Source organism: Paralichthys olivaceus, chromosome 8 (genome assembly GCF_024713975.1).
Source record: "Paralichthys olivaceus isolate ysfri-2021 chromosome 8, ASM2471397v2, whole genome shotgun sequence".
In the NCBI taxonomy this organism is placed as follows: domain Eukaryota; kingdom Metazoa; phylum Chordata; class Actinopteri; order Pleuronectiformes; family Paralichthyidae; genus Paralichthys; species Paralichthys olivaceus.
The window spans coordinates 24236161-24256283 of NC_091100.1; the positions used below are offsets into that span (position 1 = coordinate 24236161).

At 41.5% G+C, this 20123-nt stretch overlaps 1 protein-coding gene across 2 annotated transcripts; it reads right to left on the bottom strand.

Annotated features, from left to right (window-relative positions):
- Positions 1 to 527: 527 nt before the first annotated feature.
- dtd1 (D-aminoacyl-tRNA deacylase 1) lies at positions 528 to 20119 on the bottom strand. Of its 2 annotated transcripts, none has more exons than XM_020084514.2 (6): positions 19984 to 20119; positions 19594 to 19684; positions 18446 to 18681; positions 16179 to 16276; positions 10110 to 10274; positions 528 to 5950 (listed from the first exon to the last, which is right to left on the bottom strand). In XM_020084514.2, the coding sequence occupies exons 1-5, from the start codon at positions 20024 to 20026 to the stop codon at positions 10119 to 10121; spliced, it is 624 nt and encodes a 207-aa protein (XP_019940073.1). In that variant the 5' UTR covers positions 20027 to 20119; the 3' UTR covers positions 528 to 5950; positions 10110 to 10118. The 2 variants fall into 2 exon arrangements, with proteins under 2 accessions (XP_019940073.1, XP_019940074.1); XM_020084515.2 differs by having other exon boundaries at positions 4792 to 5950; positions 10119 to 10274.
- Between the last annotated feature and the right edge of the window lie 4 nt (positions 20120 to 20123).

Sequence of the window (20123 nt, forward strand, 5' to 3'; positions counted from 1 at the left end):
AAGACAGTGCTTTGTTAAATGCGCTTACTGGAAGTTGCTTTGGATAAAAGCATCAGATAAATGATATGTAATGTAATGTTAAAAGATATGCGAAGATGGCTCGATTCCGGTCTCCCCCATTCTGTGTGGCTGAAGTGTCCTTGGGCAAGATACTGAACACCAAATTGCCCATAACAGCCGTGCTGGCAGTGTGTGAGTGATGTAAGAAAGTGCTGCACATAGATGCACTGTATGAATGTGTGTGTGCATGGCTGAATGGCAAAAACTGTTCTATAAAGTACTTTGAGTGGTCATCAAGAAAACAAAATCTCTACATAAATACAGACCATTTACAGAACAAACCACGAGAAATAATTTCAATAGAGTAAGCACAAAAACATATGTCATTATCAACTGGGAACGTTCATAATATGTATAATGTTTCATTTTGATGAAGGTGTTCAGCTATATTTTGATCTTTATTTCACAGGGCTCAAATAGTTTGGACACAAAAAAATCAAAACAAAGTGGAGAAAAATTGGACCGTGTTGGTTGGGTGTGCTTTTCACTGCCCTCTTCTGGTAGTATCTTTTATTGATAATACTTTACTGTACAGATAAATTACAGTGTACTGATGAAGAATAACACAAATCTTTGTTTGTGAAGCTGCACTGCTTATCTTATCACCTTGGTAGTCATTTTGGACTAATATCACTTACCCAATCAAACATACACAAACCCTGTGAAGAGCAGCCAAACACAACAGTTTTTCAACGCCTTACAACCAAACAACCTCTTCTACAAACAACAAGGCAAAAGAATCAGATCAGAGGCTCCAGGTGGGTCCCCTAAAAATACACCAAGAAAAGAAGAAGTGCTTGATCGAAAGACAGCAGGGATCTTTTCTAAGAAGTCAGTCAACCCAACGTTTGTACGACATCAGCCCCCTGTATCTGAGGAAGTTAACTCAAGCACAGAGGCAGTTGCAGAAGAGGGTATAGAGTCCACTCAGCCAGGACAACCAACAAGGGAGAAGAAATCTTTACAAAACCAATGTGAACTGGCCTGGAGCTTCCTTCAGAAAAAGCAAAATGGCATCAATGCAGACCTAAGCAGTGTCCTTGAAAAGATGAAGAGCAAAGTTGAGAAGAAGCTTAACAGGATGGGTAAAATCATCTTCGAATACGGAGCGGACAACAGAAATCAAGTCCAGAAGATGGTGGAAAATAGACTGCTTGGTACAAGAGAGTCGAAGAAAGCCTCAGAAGAGCAGAAGGGGGGAATCAACATACTGCAGGAGAACATCAAAAGCCAACTGACAACCTTGAGACAAGCAGAGCGCCTAAGAACAGCTCGGAAAATAAAAGAACGAGCAAGAACTTGATTCTTTAAAGACCTCTTCAAGTTCGTGAAATATCTCCTTACCACAAAGGGAGGAACCCTGACTTAGAGGAGCACCTGGAAAGAACACACTCTGATCCAAAGAAACAAGATCCGATAGCTATTCCATCTGATATCCCACCCAATGAGCAACCAGAACACCAAATGGATGTGAGCCCTCTGAAATGGAAATAAGTGGAGAACACAGTGAGATGGGCAAGAGTGTCATCAGCCCCAGGCCCAAACAGTGTCCCATGTAGGGTCTATAAGAATGCTCCTGATGTTTTTTGTTCTTGTGGAAATTAATGAGAGTGGCATGGGTTAAGTCAATATTACCCAAAGCTTGGCACAGAGCTGGAGGAGTACGAATACCAAAAGAGGAGGTATCCTCAAACATCAGCCAATTTCGGCCCATCAATCTCCTCAATGTAGAAGGCAAGGTCTTGTTTTGCATCATAGCCCAAAGACTGACAAGCTACCTGGTAAAAAACAAGCTGGTGGATACATCAGTCCAGAAAGCTGGAATTCCAGGGTTCTCTGGATGTTTAGCAAACACTAGCATGATCTGGTACCAAATCCAATGAGCCAAGAGTGAGAGGAGAGAACTACATGATCTCGCTAATGCAGTTGAGTCAGTACCACACAGTGTTCTCTGGGATGCTTTTGACTCCTTCAAAGTACCAGAGCCCATGATATATTTGGTTAAACCAGATTTTACAACAATATGGAAGCATCTTGAAAGTGGGCATCATCTCCCCACTAGCGTTCACCATGGCAATGAAGGTGATTATCAGAGCTTCAAAATGGGTGGTAGGTGGTGAGCGACAAAAGTTAGGGGTTTGGCTAAAATCAATCAGGGCCTGCATGTACAACATGGAGCAAGCCCGAGATTGGGAAATGTTGGTGGACATGGGCCAGCGGCTTACAGTCCCATCACATAGTGTCACTACCACCCTGAGACCAGACCTGATACTCTGGTCTTACACCATTCATGTTGTCTACTTGTTGTATTCATGTTGTAAACTTTGACAGTACCCTGGGAGGATAATGTTGATGAAGTGAATGGGAGGAAAAAGCTGTGGTATGCAGACATGGGATTTGAGACAGAACAACGTGGCTGGAAAGCAATAGTTTGCTCTGTGGAGGTTGGCTGCAGAGGTTTCCTTACAACATCCACCGCCAGGTTGCTCAAAGATCCGAAAGTCCACGACCCGCTGTGCGCCAGACCATAAAAGGAACATCATGGACTGCACAACACTGGATCCCAAGATGCTATGAACATACACCCCAGTCTGATCAACCTGTGGTGGGCCTGCTTTAGAAGAGGGTGTCTTACGATTAAAAGGCTGATGATACTGAGGTACAAAACTGACGATATGTCCCTCAAATCTGCTGGTGGTCACTAACATCTGATTACATCAACTGGTGCTAGGCATTAGTGCGATAGAACATACAAGGGGTACTCTCCATCTTGTCCTATGTTCTATGGGACAGATTTTGAATCTGCTGACTGAGAGTAGGTTTTCAGTTTAAAAGGCATAGAGGTAATGCTGTCTGATCTACTGAGCGGGCCCCTTGAAGTAGTACTGCCATTCAAGCTAGTAGTCAGATTTACCTTAAGTCTCAGTGTACCCTCAAATTCGGCCTATATCGTTGATTACAAGGCCAAAACAATTGATGACGCTGAAGTGCACAACTGAAGTTATGTTCCTAGCATCCGCTGGTGGCCCTTAACACCTGCTAACATCTAATGGTAGTTGGTAACTTCAAGACCTTTTAACGTAAAAGGGCTATTCACCCCATCTTGTCAGGCTCGGGACAGGTTAGATTTACTGTGGCATGTTGTCATTACACAAGAGCAGTTAGATCATGTTGGATTAATTTGACTTGTACCTGCTTGAACGTACCACTCTACACTTTGTGTTCACAAAACATAGATACCCCTGTGTGTCTTCCATTTCTGATGATTTGACTGAAACAAAACTTAAGGATAATGACAAATACTTCACGTTGGCCAAGTGGGTGTCTTGATTGTCGGGCCTGAGGTTTCATATAAATAGCACTGGAAACTTTCCAGCAAGCATGGAAAAAGTGGTCAGGGCTCTAAGCAACTGGTTTCATTATGCTTTTTTTAACCCCTTGCAGTATGAGGCTAAGTCAGATCAAACAGGAGACAAGGAATGCAGAAAAGAAATGAAGGAGATGTGACTGAGTGCTGCACTTCTTATTTTGGAGAAAATAATCCAAGTTTATGTTTCCAAATAAAATATGTCTATTTCTTAGCATCACCTACTGAAAGGAAACCCCAATGGAAAAGCCACACGTGACTGGAGGCCTTAAAGCTGCCTTGAAGCCATGATTGTCGAACTTGCAAAGCAAGCACGGACTGGGCAAGGAGTTACTAAACAAGATGAATTCCCAACCTCTCAGAGGCACACAACAGAAAAAAATGAGGGGAAGGAGCAAAGAGGAAGGAGGGGGGGGCAACAAATTAAATCCAGTTAAATTGTTTTTCCATAGCCAGTGGGCTTGGCAAAGGACTTGCATACACACACAAGATGTAAGATAAGTAGTTGAGGAGACAACCAGAAACAATGGCTTCAGATGTAAGAGAATGCCTGGAATTTACCCCACTTTCCCATGTCCGACTGACACCGCACCCACTCCTACTGCCCTGCCCTGCCCTGCAGCACCGGGTGTCCGCACACAGACACACAAACCGCCATGTTGGTTTGACATACAAAGGTGATTCCACAGACAAACCCTGAACATCTGCCCCACACAACACTCCCAATTCACACCCCATTACAGCTTTGATCTACTGCAGTGGTCTCAGACACACACTACTCCCTCCTTTGGTAGAAAAACCTGCCTGGCATTAGGCATCACAGTGCGTTCACTGAAGAGTAGAGCTGTAGTTATAGATGTTGAGGAAGCTCTGTAGTGGGGCTGGTTAGCAAGCAGACATATTTGGGTCATGTCTTCGCAGTCCAGGCTACAGCAGCTCCTCTCACTTTCCTTGTGCTCTCCACAACATGAAGGGGGGGTATGGTAAGCTAGGAATAGCTTGCACTAGAAAAAAAAGTTGGGACAGTTAGACGATGCAGGTGGTGATGCTGAAATGGGAAACAAGGACAAGCATCTTTGCTTTTGCATCACACAAAACAAGCAGAACAAGCAGTGGAAAACCACAAATGAAGCGCAAGTCAGCTTTTTTCTATTGGTGTCTTTATAAAATAACAAAATGTACATTCAGATCTGTCGAGTGACAGCAGGACAGCATAACAATCACAAGCATTACAGTAGTAAACACCGGATAATGTGTTTGTGTGTCTGCCCAGTCACACAGGTTCACTGAATGTGAAGCATGGCCGGCTCCTCTCCACAGGTAGAGTGCAGGTGTTGGAGACAAACCCACTCACATAATGTGGGTTGGTGTTGAAAGTTTCAAGGCTTTTTATTTGTTGTGCTGTGTCTTACCATAGACTGTATATAAAGATTGAAGACATGACTGCATCCATAACCTGAAGCCAAAGGGCCTTGTTTGCCCCTGGTGACTGGTTGCAGTATAGGTCATTACCACTGCCTCCTCCATGTTAGTGGATTGACGTGAACCAAAATAAAACGTCAAAGTACATGTTAAATAACATTTTCCTAAAGATGGTTTTCCCTTTATTTTAAGTAGTTCGAATTACTCAAATGTATGTCCATGTTTTCCTTAGAGCTACAAAAACGTGTCGTGATTGGTCAATAATGTGCAATGTTCATTTACAGGATATTTTGCCTTCTAGTGGTACCAAGGGGAAACATTGCCCATTTTTATATACAGTCTATGTGTCTAACCAGAAAACATTTGTCCTATTTACCCAGAGACATTTCTCTCAGAAGACGGAAAAGAGCATGTAGTTTACAGAGCCGAGCTGTGCAGGAGCAATTTCAGTTGGACCTTTAAACATACATTCTGTTAACACAGGTACAATAATCTTTTAAAATTGATTTTACACGTGTAGCTATGCCAGTCACTGCTTCAATCAATATTGCAAGGCTGTTACATTATCACTGTCCTGATGATCTTTTGACGCACTCTAAGCCAAGGACTTGGAGCCCAGCTATGCTTCAGGGTCAGTGCCATATCCCTAAGAAGAGATTATGTGGAGACAGTCAGCTAAGAGTGAGACAAGTAGGAAGAGTCTGAGGAGACGGATGGACAGAAAAAGACAGAAATAGAAATAAATGTGGACTGACAGGCAGAAGGAAAAAGACAGAAGGAAAGCACAGAAAACAACTGAGCCACACAATGTAGTGCTGTTGATGTCTGTTCCATCCCGTATCACCCATGTTCCCTCTCTATGAACTCTTGGTCAATCTCTCACTTCCTCTTTGCTCCTGTGTTTACACTTAACGGGCCCTATCTGATCCCGAAGACGAGGGACCAAGGACACCAGCGAGGGGATGATGTTCTGTAACAGGTCAAAAGAATTCTGCTGATTTCCAAAGAGGAAGGAGGACAGTCCACAATCAGGTGTAAGTCACTGAGGATTAATGCCTTCCTGAGGAAACTGGGTTCACCATCATGTCCCCAGTGCGATAACTGCAAGACAGAAAACAGAAGAGTCATTTTGGTCTCTGGCTCTTATTTTTTTTTGTTATTAATCAATAATATCTGGGACAAATTACTTTTCTGAATGGCAGCCACAATTTTACTCCATTCAGATCCACAGAAATATATACAATAAACCAGCAGACAGTAGCAGCTGTAAGTTAGTGGTAATATCAGATCAAGGTAGGCTTTAGTTTAAAATATGCATGGATCATTTATTGTTCCTATTGTATATTTAAACAAACATACAGAAATAAGTGAAAACAAACACAAATGAAATGCATCGGATGCTTGCTGTATATACCTCAGGAAGTCAGGAAATGCTGACTATTTTATACTGAAATAGTACCATTTAATAAAGATGACATTATATGATGATGAATGATTGTTTGACCTGAAACATGTCTCTTCTCGTACTGGATCCAAAGGTTAATGTTTGACTACAATGTATGATTCTAAGTGACGTTGTGATGTCGTCATTCCTACTATATGATCCCATATTACTATCTCTCTTATTATCTATTAATATAAGCTTTATGTCCTGTCCTATACGATGCAGATAACTTAAAGATGGCTTCTGTGAATACTTTGTGACTTCTACATGATTTCATTTATTTGACATCATATGACAGGGGATCATTTTGTGTTCAATACATGCTTAAGATTGTGATTCACTGAGACATCATAAGAATTGAATTATTCTGATCACATTTTTGTTGACATCGACCGATCAGCTCAAAAAGTTAATCATGTGGAGATAAACTCCCAAGTAATATGCTCACCAAGTTTGGTGCAAATCCAAAAAATGTTTTGCTGAGTTATTTTGTCCAGAAACACACACAAAGCAGTAAAAACGACCCCGCTTGTACGGCTCTGCCTCTGCACAGGGTAATACAGCTTAAGGAATAAAGTTTTTTCAAAAGTAACACCCTCTCACTTTAAAGCAGTTAGAGGGAGTTACTTTATTGGACGTTTGTGCCACTTGAGGGCAGTGCTACCAATAATTTAATCTGCATAGTAGTCTATAACCTGTATGACGTTTTCAGGGCTAAAACATGTTTGCAAATCCAATAGCATTTGTTTGGAGTGAGTTTTCAACTAATGTTCAAACTGAGGTCCAATGTTTCCATTGCTTATAGTTTTCTATTTATGTGAACAACAGTGTTAACCACAAAACAATGAGCTGACTCATGTCCTCCATGCAGCTGAGGGACACTGCAGAGGTAGGTGGTTCTCGTCAGGTTCATCCTTCATATTCAGTCATTAGATGCAATGCTAATTATTACAGAATGTAGATTAGTGCAGCTTCAAAGAAACACTGCCCTTATCCTGATCCACAGTGGGATCCGAACGTCGGAGACTTCACTGCTGATGATCTGCTCTATTTCTCCAGAGCAGATCATTTGGTGCTTAACAGTTACCTGAATTATAAAATTGGTATGGTTTTCTGGTTACGGACAGACACTGACACTTTAAGCCCCAATTAGATGTCAGGTGATAAAAAGGCACAAAGCTGTTTAAGCAGCCACTTATAAATTTAAAAATGAAATTACATCTACTGTCTAAAAACAGGTATAGGTGAATTAGAAAAGCATTTTTCAATGTGGGTTGGATATTGCTCACAGCAGAAACCTTATAAACTATCAAAATTAGAACAGTGCCGACGGGAGGGAAGGAAAACCGGGAGAGATAATGGAGGAGTCGAGTGTCACATCGGCTCGTTCAGAGGAAAAGCGCAAACTGCTCATGTTTAAGTCATGCAAAGCAAACCTCAGGAACACAAATTCCCTTTTTAAAATATGCAGTGACAAAGCCAAGCAAGCAGGCCCCTTGTCTGACATCTCTCTAACATCCAAAATCCCCTCGTCCACCTCTCCTGCCACCACAGCGCATGCGTTTCCAGAAGTGCTGCATGTGCACTCCCCCGCCTCACACCTCAAGATGAAAAGAAGAAAACAAGTCTCCTGACTTATCAGACATTTTCCTTCGGCTTCTCCTTCTTTCTCATTGACTCCCTCTTTCTCCCATCTCACCCTTCGCTCTGGCTCTCTGTCAGACAGAAAGATCTTACATAACCAGGTCCTGAAGCTTCCATGTCTTGGGGCACATATTTACCCAACATGCACTTGGGGATTACATCGCAGGGCCCCCTGCTGCAGGAGAGTTTGGGATAGGACTACAGGCTTACAAGTTCCTACACGGGAAAGTGTTTGTGTGTGTGTGTGTGTGTGTTACAGAACAGACAAAGCTGTACATAAGAAGACAAAAATAAAGCACCACACCTGTGATGGTATCATACATGTTTCTATCTGTATGTAACTGACTACATATCTGTAAGAAGAGAGGAGCAGAAAGCTTGGCTTTGCAGTTACAGTGCCAGTTTGACGGCGTGTCCGTTAATGTGCGTGTCTGTGAGAGAGTTCACACAGGGAGACGAGCTGTGCCACAAGAGCCAGCAGCGGCAGCAGCAGCAGCCTCAGCAGGGAGAGCAGAGGGGACACGGAGGGAGCTGACTCAATGCCTCCCCATCTCTATTCTCCCAGAACTCCACTCTTTTTGCACTAGTAAACAAATACTGAAGGCAAATAAGAGCAACCCCTCCTCCTCCTCCTCCTACAGCCCCCCTTCCTCATCCCCACAACGTGAGCCACAGAATGAGAAACAAAACAGTCTGTCTCTCATGAGCGTTGCCGTATTTCACCGCAATGTCAACAATAACAAAGAGAGCAGGCTCAGGCAGGAAAAGAAGACGAGGATATTGAGGGTAACTGCTTATCACTGAAAATTGCACTGCGATGTTGTACACGACACAATGCACTAGTGTAATAAATGGAATAGAACCATTTTTTGTTATACTGTATTTGTTGACAGTGCAAAAGAAATAAAAAAGATAACTGCAATCTCTTACAAAGAGGCACAGCTGTAAACTATCTGAGCAATGTATCTCCCAACTGCTCAGGGTTATACAGGACACTTTTCAATGCATTATGCTGCGACTATTTACATTTATAAATGGTTGTTAGAGGTAAATCAAGAACAGTAAATATTGTATAAAGGTTTGAAAAAGCTCTTTTCAGACATAGTATCTGTATCATCGTTCTATTTAGTCCTGAGAAGAAATTAACAGATCTGACGTGAGAAAATTCACTGTGTTTGACTTTATGAAAGCCTGCACTAATCAATATTTTTATATTAACAATCAAAGTAAATATCATTTGTGATGTGAAAGGTGTGCCAACCTGAACTTTATTGATATATTACATACATTCATTACAGCTTGCTAAAAATGAGTATTAATATTTTATTAATTTTCTTCAGTGTTACAGTATTCCAAGAACTGCTGTTAGGAAATGGAGAGCATAAGTGAACACAATTTCCCAAAAAATGTACAGTCTGAAGTATGTTCTCTTCTCTCAGTGAAGTGATTCCTCTAGCTTTCCTTAAAATCATCCAACATAATTAACATCTCATTATTCAGTTCTCAGGAGTATTAATTCATGACTTTAATGATTTGGTTGCCAACAAACAATGAGGTGTATTTCTATCCTAGAAAAATTAGGATTAACTAATCAATCATGACCTCTTGCACTGTACTGAACTTTAATCTGTCCTCATTAAAATTATATTAAGAATGCATGCTGCACGAGCGAGTACTCAAATCTGAACAAACACAGAAAAATATAATTTTAAATTAAAAAATGTATCAACATTTCCAAGCTAATTTAGTTATTCTTTCATATTCTGTACGACAATCTAAATATCTTCTATATCTTATTCCATTATTATGTTCCAGTAACGTGGCTAAATCTTCATTTAAATACCAAAGAGCTGTTTTGTGGCATTCAACTTACATTTTGTTCATTTATTATCTCGCTTACCTTTAAAAAACATATTAACTAAACATTCCCAATTACAGCTTGTACTGTTGTGTGTATGTTTCTGTTTGATAGTAACTGTTTTTTTCAGTACAAACAAGTGAAAGTTCCATAAACCTTACAGTTGAGACTGATTCACAGTTTCCTCTTAGGTTGACATAATTAAAGACACTTGTGATACTTTAAGAACCTGCAGTCTGGTGGTCTGTATGAGGGTGTGCTGGAAGTGGCTACATGTGTTTGTGTGTTTTTGTGCGTCTCCTTGGCTCCCTCACCCTGCTAACCTAGGGCTCCCTCTCTGAAGACACGTCACCCTCTGCTCCACTACTGGCGTTCGGGTCCTGTCGGGAACGTGGGGCGCCCTTCTCCCTGCCTGACTCTGAGGGGCCTTTGGAGCGCGTCTTCTCTTTCCTCTGCTGCTGCTTCTCCTGCTTTGACAGCTGAGAAGAAACACAAAGAACAGGAAAACCTGGGTCATAAATACATTTTTTACATTATAATCATATCAAAGGAAGACGCACAGTTATCAGTCATCTGTAAGACACATTTCATTAATAATAGATTCTTCCATTAAATTGCCCTTAACAATATGTATGTGCCTCCAGAGGGAGAAAAAGAGTTAAAGCAAAATCCACACACGTGATGAAAGTCAGAGCGATCCACATTTACCTTCTACTTGCCTTGTCCTTATTCCCAGACACATGCCTGAACTCGATGCAGTCAGCTGTGGCATGATCGGCAAGCTGATATTTACCATTGATGTTTTAGAAATAAATATTTTCTGCTCATTACCATAGAAGCCCTTCTAAAATAAAAGGCCTGATACCCATTTTGTCAGTTAGCTTCTTTCTATGAGTGACGTTTACACACAAACCCAAATCCTTGCATTTGAGTTTATTTTGTGTTTGTCTTTTTCTCTGGATGTCACAAACATCTGTGTAAATGGATTTTAAAAGTTAAACTCTTAATAGAACCTAAAAAAACGTTACCTAACTAACTTCAATTGTTGCCTGTTTAATCATGAATATTTAATGTTGTAGAAAAATATTGAATCAAGACTTTTAAAGGGGTTTGTTGTGTGACACAGGCTGAGGTGCAGCTCTGATGGCTGCATATTTCTGTCTGAACCCGAGCTGAGTGTGAGAGAGTATAACCGACCGGCCCGAACCTGACAGTCATTTTGTTTTTATGTCGACACCAAACCCCAGCCTGATGTGTTTAATGTCAGCTGAAGCATATAAGATTGTGTTATCCTGTCTCACAATTGCTGTTACCATGGTTACAACTTGCCTGTTTACCCTGATTACACATGTGCGACTTGCAAATGGCTGTGAAAGCACATTGGTTTTTATACTGTATGCTCACATACAAGCGTCGGCCTATGTGAGCAAACATACCTGAACCCAAACATTTAAAACATTTTGTCCGAGCCCTGTGCACCATCTAATCTAGCTCAGGTCCACTATCCACCCTTTGACTAGTGCACTGTGTGCCAGTCTCCTTTTTCTGTCACTCGTTAAAAATATTAAAAACCTCCTCAATCTGTGACTGCTGCTGGTGGCTCCGAGGTCTGAGGCACGACCGCACTGCATCGTGACTTGCACATCATGACCTTTGCAGTGTGTTCAGCATTTACCCAAAGGTCCCAACATGCATGAGAATGAGCAAATTTAACTAAACAAATATGGAGGAACACGTCAGCGCCACAGAGCATCACTCCACATCTGACTAGTCTTGGTGAATACACAGCCACTTCTAATCTCTGCTCATTTGGAGCTATTCTGGGTCGTCATATGATCACTTCAATGAGTCTATTGTTGTGACTGCATGCACTGCCTCTCACACGCTCCGAAATAGCCCTTCACAATGCCACTCAGTGCCGATAGTCACTACTCCAATCAAACCCGCTCCTCCTTTTCTCATTGTATTCTTCACAGTTCATGAAACACCACAACAGTAATGAAGAAGTGGGTATGCTGCCCGTCATCCAAAATAGGCCTGTAAACACAGGTGCTAAAAGTTTTATGGCTGCTGTGGAAATATTTATGAACTGAATGTCATGTTAAAAATCCAAAGCACTGCATAAGACATTACATTATTCAAAGAGCACAAAGAAATTCTGTGTTATTCCCACTTGAACCCATTAACATGCTGTTGTATCAAAGCAGTCCTGCGCTCTCCGTTGATGATATAACATCTGGTGCATAGAAACTACACAAACGTTCAACATCTGAATACAAAATGGACACAGAAGAAAACAAACTCCAGTCTTTCTTTGCCACGAAGCAATCATCACTTGAACCTCTTAAACCCAAACTCTGATTTACGACCTGATAAAACCATGACCTAACATGGTCAAACATTACATCATTTCTGTGTGGTTGGTTTCAGCCCAGAACGCGAAACAAAATGCACAAACAGTCAGGTGAACAAACAGAAAACGCAGATGAGTATCCAAAGAGAGCACATCCAAACAGAATGAGTTTCATTCCTCTGGATAACACCATTGTTTGCCTGCTGCTTGACCCTGCAGTGGACCAAATCCCTGATTCATGGAAAGAAAGGAACAGTGTCTCTTGGCCGTTGCTTCATCCGCCCCAGTGCCAAGCTTTGCCTATTGGCTGGCCTTTTATCCCTCATGTTCAGCCTTGGCTTTGGCTCCTCGGCCCCCACAGCAAAACATCCCAAATAGACAAGATTAAAATTCTGAGGGCTGCTTAATATCCCTCACTTTGAGCAAGCAAGCCAAGCCCCGAAGAGGGAGAGCAGCCAAAGCCGGGCCGGAGCCAACACATAAGGAAGTTGGCTGGGTCCGATGGACACAATCAGAACTGATTCAGAAAGATGGAAATATGAACTGTTAATATATATATTATATGAATAAGTGGCTGCGAGACACACCTCAGTTACTGAGAAGGAGAGTTTCATATCCACATTAATTCCCTTATGATCTGCACTTTCACTGCTACTGAAAGACATTACCAGTGGTTTACACAGAGGGATAGGCTGCAACTAACCACTATTGTGGTTTGGTTTTATTTACAACCCAATATACACATAGCAGTCTTGCAAATATATATTCAATTGACACAATGAACCTCCCTAAAGACAGATTCCTGATGAATGCAGCAGTTCTGAAACTGGGGGTATGAGTCATTACAGGGGGAAATACAGAGCTTAAACAATATAAATCACTGCAGCTCTTTATATTAATTGCTGGAACGGAGCCACCATTAATGTTATTGGTTCCATCTGTGCTTTTTGCACTATGGTAAGTCAAACTGTCTGCTACCGGGGCCTTGTTATGAAGGCCAATTCATTAGATTCATAGAGCCTGATGGTTTTCAACATCCAGTTCAGTGCCAGTTATTAAGAACAAGAAACATCGTGTTAAGTTTGATCTGAAGAGAAATAAAAACAGTTGTGCTCATAAGCAATTTACTCAGTTACCCAAAACATGAAAATGCATTTCTCACTTAATACTTCACAAATAGTCCCTGCTTGTGATTAGTTTTGCTTTGCTTTTGCTTAAACTGTGCGCTTGTACTCAGATTTCCTGCACTTCAGCTCTTCTCATCACACTTGCTTCTGTACGAGCATGAAACGTCTCAGATTTCTCCTCTGCTGTGGGATTTTTCTCTTCTGTGCTTTACCTTTTTGAGAGTTCTGGATGGGGTGCCACTTTAACCAGGTTCATGTACTGTGCAAGTAGAAGTTAAGCTAATGCATCCCCAACAAGGGTGGGACAATTTCATTTGTCTTTACCACACTTGGCATTCTATTGCTTGAGGAGGTAGAAAACTAGAATTACAGCACCACGGTTGTATACCTCTGCCAACCAGTGCAGTTTCCGTATACATATTTTTTACCCAGATTCGTATAAGGTCACTGTGACCTTCGACCACTGAGATGTAATCACTTTATCTTTGAGTCCAAGTGAACGTTTGTACCAAACTGGATGACATTCCGTCAAGCTCATTTTAAGATATCACGTTCAACAAAAAAGCATAAACATACTTTGTAAGGCCACTCAGTCTAAATCAGTTTATCCTTGAGTCTAATTGAAAATTTGTTCCAAGTTTGAAGAAATTACCTCAAGGCTTTCTCAGACTGACAGAGGGACAGAGTGACCGAGGGACGGACGGAAAGTACAGACGGAGGGACAACTCAAAAACACAATGCCTCAAGCCGCTGGCTGACACTGGCGCAGAGGCACAAAAACCAAAAGCAGAGGAGAAATCCAAGAGCAGACATTTACACATGCAAAGAAGCAGTGTAAGGAGAAGAGGAGCTGAAGTGCAGGACAACTGAATGTAAGAGCACAGTTTGAGAATGGAGATCTTGAATGGGGGAACAACCATGTTAGAAGTGACAGGTTGAGCATGGTCACTTGTTAGGTATCATTGTGCAGCCTCACAGAGCCACGAGCATGGCTGTAGCCTTCATATCGTTTCATGCGTCAAGTGTCTTGTTTGCTTATTCAGTCCAAAATGAGACATACATGTCCAAATCATTAACATAATGAAGAGCTGGTCTGAAAGTATGTTCTCTTTTCTCACTGAAGCAGAAAGATGAAAAAAAACTTCTCTGTATCTTGAACCTCACAATCAATATCTTATTATTTTCAATGAAACCTTACAGACATCACATTAATCTTATTTTCACAAACCTGACCAGACACTTGATTTAAACTTTAAATACTTAATGTTCCTCAGGAGGTGGAGTTCTGGGAATATTTTGTTTGTTACTGAGGTTTGATTCTTGTCCCCGTTCACTGTAAGTTGTCAGAACCTAAGATGACAAATGTCCTGTTCAGTTGATCTGAATCTGAATCACAGAACTTTTTTTTAGCCTTTCCCTTAAAGGAATGGAGCATGTGGAGACCCGTCGAGCTGTCAGAGCTGCTGTCAGCATTTACCGCAGATGATTTATTAACTCTTTTTCCATTGTTCCGTTTGAAAACGGGTGTGACCCTGGATGTATAAGACAGCATATCACGGTGAAGAGGGAAGAGGATGCAGGGAGCAGGTCCCCTCTCTTAGGGACAGGTAGGACAGAGGGGGAAATTCAAGTGGGCACAACAAGCTCCACAGAGCCTCCTCACGTGGGTCTGTGCCAATCATCTGTGGCATTCCACACAGCACTGACGCACACACAGAGGTACACTTGACTAACCCAACTGGGAGGATGGCAGCGTCGCCACGGGGGTGACTGAGTGAGGACACAGTGAATCAGTCCCGCTCCACATGACTGTGGAAGAGGTGACAGTGGCAGACGTCGATCTTGGCAAGGACGTGATTGTTACTCTCTGGGTGTTCTAAGTTCTTTTTGAATAAATATCCAAATATAACTGAAGTAATTCACCATCCTTATTTAGCTTAAAGTAGTTGAATGCTTTTACTATGGTGTACAACATGATACCAGGAGACCGCATGTGCTCCTGCTAAGGATTACTTCTACAGTACTGAGAACCTGTGTCCACAGTTGCAGATACATTAATAAACAAGCAAGTTTTTCATTTTTCACAGTTGACCCAAAGTTTAATACAGTCAAATGTATCCAGGGAATGTCACAGATGTACTTTTACCAAATGTAGAACTGTCCAATACATCACCACATATTAATCACCCATATATTATCACAAATACATCAGTATTGATTAATTGATTGATGTCGCAATGTAATTAAAGGCAGCAGTGAGACATCAAGGATGTATTTCAAAAGAGAAATTGGAGATCATTGCAAGACAAGCAGGCAGAATCGTATCTTTTGCCACTTTAAAATGTACTGTTATGTCTGTTTTAATGTTTTTATGTTTTAATTTTCCAACAATAAAATGTTATTAAAAATGTGTAGGTGCTGTATGTTAATGTTGGATCGGTACTGGCCTCAAAGATGGGTTGTCCTATATCATTGACAAAAATATTTATCAGATGTAGAATAATATAAATTGTAAAACTGACATATTAGAGTGACTGCACTCGACAGAAAAGCAAATATCACCATCTAGTGGTTCAAATTAGAAATAATGTGACTGCTCTAAAAAGAGGAATGACTCTTTGTGCACATAGTTTTTTTATTTTAGTGCAGCTACAGAATAAATGAAAACCAAAAATTATTTTACATATTTGCTTTGAAATGTGTTATTAAAATGTAACTTTAAAATAATCTAAAATGAAAAGTTCCACTTACTAGTTTATTTCTTTAAACCACACCAGGCAACTGAACCATCTCAATAACTCAGTGACATATGGTTAAAAAACAAGTAAAGAGCTTGACTTTCGGATTCAGTTAGGATTCATTTACCCATCAAACAACTTGAAACTTCTCGTTTAACGACCTACCAGTTTGGCGTCTGTGGGACCAGAAGGAGAAGTCAGTTCAATGGTAACAGGTCCATCATTTTGTATGTTGACCTGCATGTAGGCTCCAAACTTCCCATCTAGAAACACAAAATAAAAAACACACACAAAGAGATTGAACAAGTCACAAAGAATCAACACTGAAAGAAATCACATACAGCTATTTATATATATATATATATATATATATATATATATATAACTATATTACATATATGCAGCACTGCCATAGACGCAGTTTAGTAGAGATTAGTACAACCTAAATGGTGCCACAACCTGATATTAACACGCAGTACAAAGCAGTAACGATGCTTCATGAAGACGCAGGATAACATGGAGTCTGGAGACATTGAGGACAATAGATGAAGGTTCTCTACGAGGAGAGGGTTCAACTTTAATGTTCTCTTTTCTTCCGCCAGCTCCTCAAGAATGATGACAACATCTGCACAATGAAGGCAGGGGCCGCGGTGAAACGCGCTGTATCATCATATTTCTCTTCTGGTGGGGGGACTAATTAGGAAGCCTTATGCTACCCTTGCTGGGACACGGTGTTCTCCGCACCTGCTCCCCAGTGGGCTGACCCAGTTCACCGCCATCACATCACAGCACCGATGAGCCGCACCTCCCAACCCCTAAACTGCCATAACCCTACACTGAGCTGGGAATACAGACAATTAGAGAGCAGGGGGGACAGGGCTCTGGTCCAAACTTAGAAGTGAATGGCAATAATGGTGACCCTCAAACCTTTTCTTTTAATTAGCTGTGAACATCCCAGAGTCTTTTCACTGTGTTGTCCTGACTGCAACCTCCTGGGACTCTGCACAGTTGAGTTCTAACTGTTTTTAAAATGAAGATCTAAACTATTGCTGTTAATGATTTTTTATCTGTTTTCATATATATGTACACACACAAACATATATATAAACATATATACATATATATATATATATATGTTTGTGTGTGTGGGGGGGTATGTTGGTGTACAGGAAGGTGTTTTTAGTGAATATAGAGTCTAGAATTTTTTTCCATCTGTGTTTTAGATAATTTGGTCTTGCACTGTTTTATTTAGGTCTTTATTAGGTCTCACTATGTAAGTAAAATTATTATTATTATTATTATATGATTAATATTGACCTGGTCAAACTTTTACACCATAATCTGTCATGCCAATCACTTTGATTGTCTTTTATTAATGATAATTAGTCAAAGCACATTTAATAGCATTGTAACTCATAAGAACAGGAGACAAAGGACACAGACTGTGTGGCCACTCTTCATGTTAACACCACATTCAGCAGATAGATGTTTTCCACAGTGACAGTGGAGAGCAGTAATACACTGTGGCTTTTGGAGCCGAAGAGGCAAATATATGTAATGCGATTTTACTAATTTTGGCATTTACAATTACAATATGAGCAACTCACTCACTGCACTAGGAGGAAAGCCCTCAGTGTGTCCTCCAGCTGCACCCCTGTGACTCTTACTGTTCTCTGACCCTGTTCAGACCTGGTATTAACATCCATCCTGAGAGATCTGATCACAAGTAGACACATTAAGACACACACCTGGCATTAGAATGCATTCTGATGTCTCCAGTGACCACCTGTGATTGGATCTTAAGTCCCCGCTCCATATGTAAATAATCACGTGCATGATTTTTGTTCGCTAAGTCTAAATGATGTTGTTTTTATACAGTCTGAGTTTACAGCTGTGTCTAATGACTGAGTGTTTGTGTCGGTCTGTCTGTGTCAGAGTGGAAGTGAGAGCAAGCTGAGTCAGGAGGGACTGAATAAATGAATGTGTGCAGCGATAAAGATAGATCGTACCAATTCAAGAAAAGTATCAATCACCACTATGTGGTGTGGTTCTTTTAAAAGAAAATCGATATACAAGGACACTGAGAAGCTTAAAAAGATGTAGGGAGCCAGCTGAGTAGATCGTCTTTCATATGTGGCACCGGGACACATTTTTGTTCCTACAGTGAAAAGAATGTGGCCACACGCGTCCCAGACAACCTCCAGATGTGGTTTGAGTGATCAGATCTCACTGAGAATGCATTGGGTCCCTTTAGACCTGAAGTTAGTGGTGACCACTTGTGATATTATATAGATACTATATTCAGTTAATTGAAATACAAAGAGGTAATCTACTATAAAAACTGCAGGGTATAAGGTCAAACAGCAGCTGGAACGCACCACTGTAGGACTGTGAAAGGGGACAGTAAAGATGGCGGTTGGGTATTTACTCACCCTTGATGAGCTCTGGCTTGTAGGAGCTCCTCATGTTCTCCAGGATGTTGTTGTAGAAGGGCTGGGCCAGCTCTGCAGGCATGGCTGAGTGGAAGTCTGGCTTGTTGCCCTTCAGTATGCACTGCAGAGTGAACTGGCTCACACACAGCACCTCAAAGTCCCGGTCCATAACACTTTTGCTCCAGGGTCGCCCGTTCTCGTCTTCGAACAGCCGCAGGTTGAGGATCTTGCGTACTCTGACAGCAAGAAGAGGATGAGAGGAACAGCTGTGAGCTGCAGTGAATCATCCACTCTGTTTGTAACGAGACTTTACGAATTCCTCTGATCAATCTAATCAAAACTGGTAGCCACACTAGATTTGCAATGTATACTATTACTGCTGAACATACAGAAAGTATTCATATGAACATTATGTACAGTCTATGTTAACAATTAAGTTACCTTCATTGTTTGTCAAAGTTATAATATTGTTTTGGAGTAATTAAATTTACATGTGAATATTTATACTAAGCTGCTATTGATGAATATTGACAGGTTTTTAAATGCACTTGTACTCACAGTCTTCAGATCCCATTCAAATCACTCATTCAATTTCAATTTGTGGAACGTGCATAAACTGTGTTATCCATCCCACTCTATACCAGGTGAGCATTCATTTCAGTCTTTAATTCCTGATGCATTGCCATGGCTGCAGCAGTTTAATGTTGTGTCTGGTTAATGTGGAGTTAATTCTAACAGTTAGATATACTAATATATGCTGTATGACAATGGATGACCTTTAGACGTTTCCCTGTGCTGTCTCAGTTTGCAAACTAAGTACAAGAGCCTTTAAAAATGTGCGGATTAGGACGTATGATGTTTCCTTCTGCCATTTCGTGAAGTATAAATATAAAGTAGCGTTAAATGTATTTGTCATGTACCAGTGTTCAGATCCCATTCATTCGTGGAACGTGCGTAATCTGTGGAACCCCCTCCACTGAACATCAGGTGTGGTAACACTACCATGACACACTTCACCCGGGGTCATCTCAGCCACAACATTGTGTGCAGAGACTGTGGACGAGTGGATGACACCACTCAGCCACACACTCCGAACACAGCAGCGTGATGACGTGTGACCCAGTCAGGGTGCTGGGCCGCTCACTCACATGTAGTCAGCATCTCTCTGGGTGTCCTCCACAGACACACCCAGCAGAACACACAGTCCTCGGCCTATCGAGCTGACCTGCTCCTCTCCCACTGCAGGAAGACACAGAGTGAATGAAGAGCTGGATGAATGAAAGACAGGAAGCAGCAGGGACACATCGGACACACAGAGGACACAGAGGCGTCACTTGTTTCCTCTGTCTGGACTCTGGTCCCTCACAGACACGCCTGACTGTCTCTGTTGCCCACGCTCATTCAGCAGTGAGTGCTAATGCTAACGCTGCTAGCTGTAGCTAACATGCAAGGACAGCGGACTTCCTGGATGACAGCTGTTAGCCTCGGCTACCAAACATTAGCGTGACACTTTCAGGAGCTGGAGAAAAGCATGTTACCTGTCACCGTCGCCTTGGTAACCCTCTGCACGATCGCCCTCATAGTTTCGCTGTTTGAGGAACACACGAGCGCACCGCTTCCCAGCTGTCGCCACCTAGCGGCCGCAGCGCGCCACACGCTTCCTCTGCTGGGACACAGC

Excerpts from the sequence above, each read along its gene's own strand:
- dtd1 (XM_020084514.2), bottom strand. The coding sequence starts at position 20,026 with ATGAGGGCGATCGTGCAGAGGGTTACCAAGGCGACGGTGACAG. Across the intron at positions 18,682-19,593 it reads CAGAGAGATGCTGACTACAT|AGTACGCAAGATCCTCAACC; the intron begins GTGAGTGAGCGG and ends TCTTGCTGTCAG. Across the intron at positions 10,275-16,178 it reads GTCCCACAGACGCCAAACTG|CTGTCAAAGCAGGAGAAGCA; the intron begins GTAGGTCGTTAA and ends GTTTCTTCTCAG.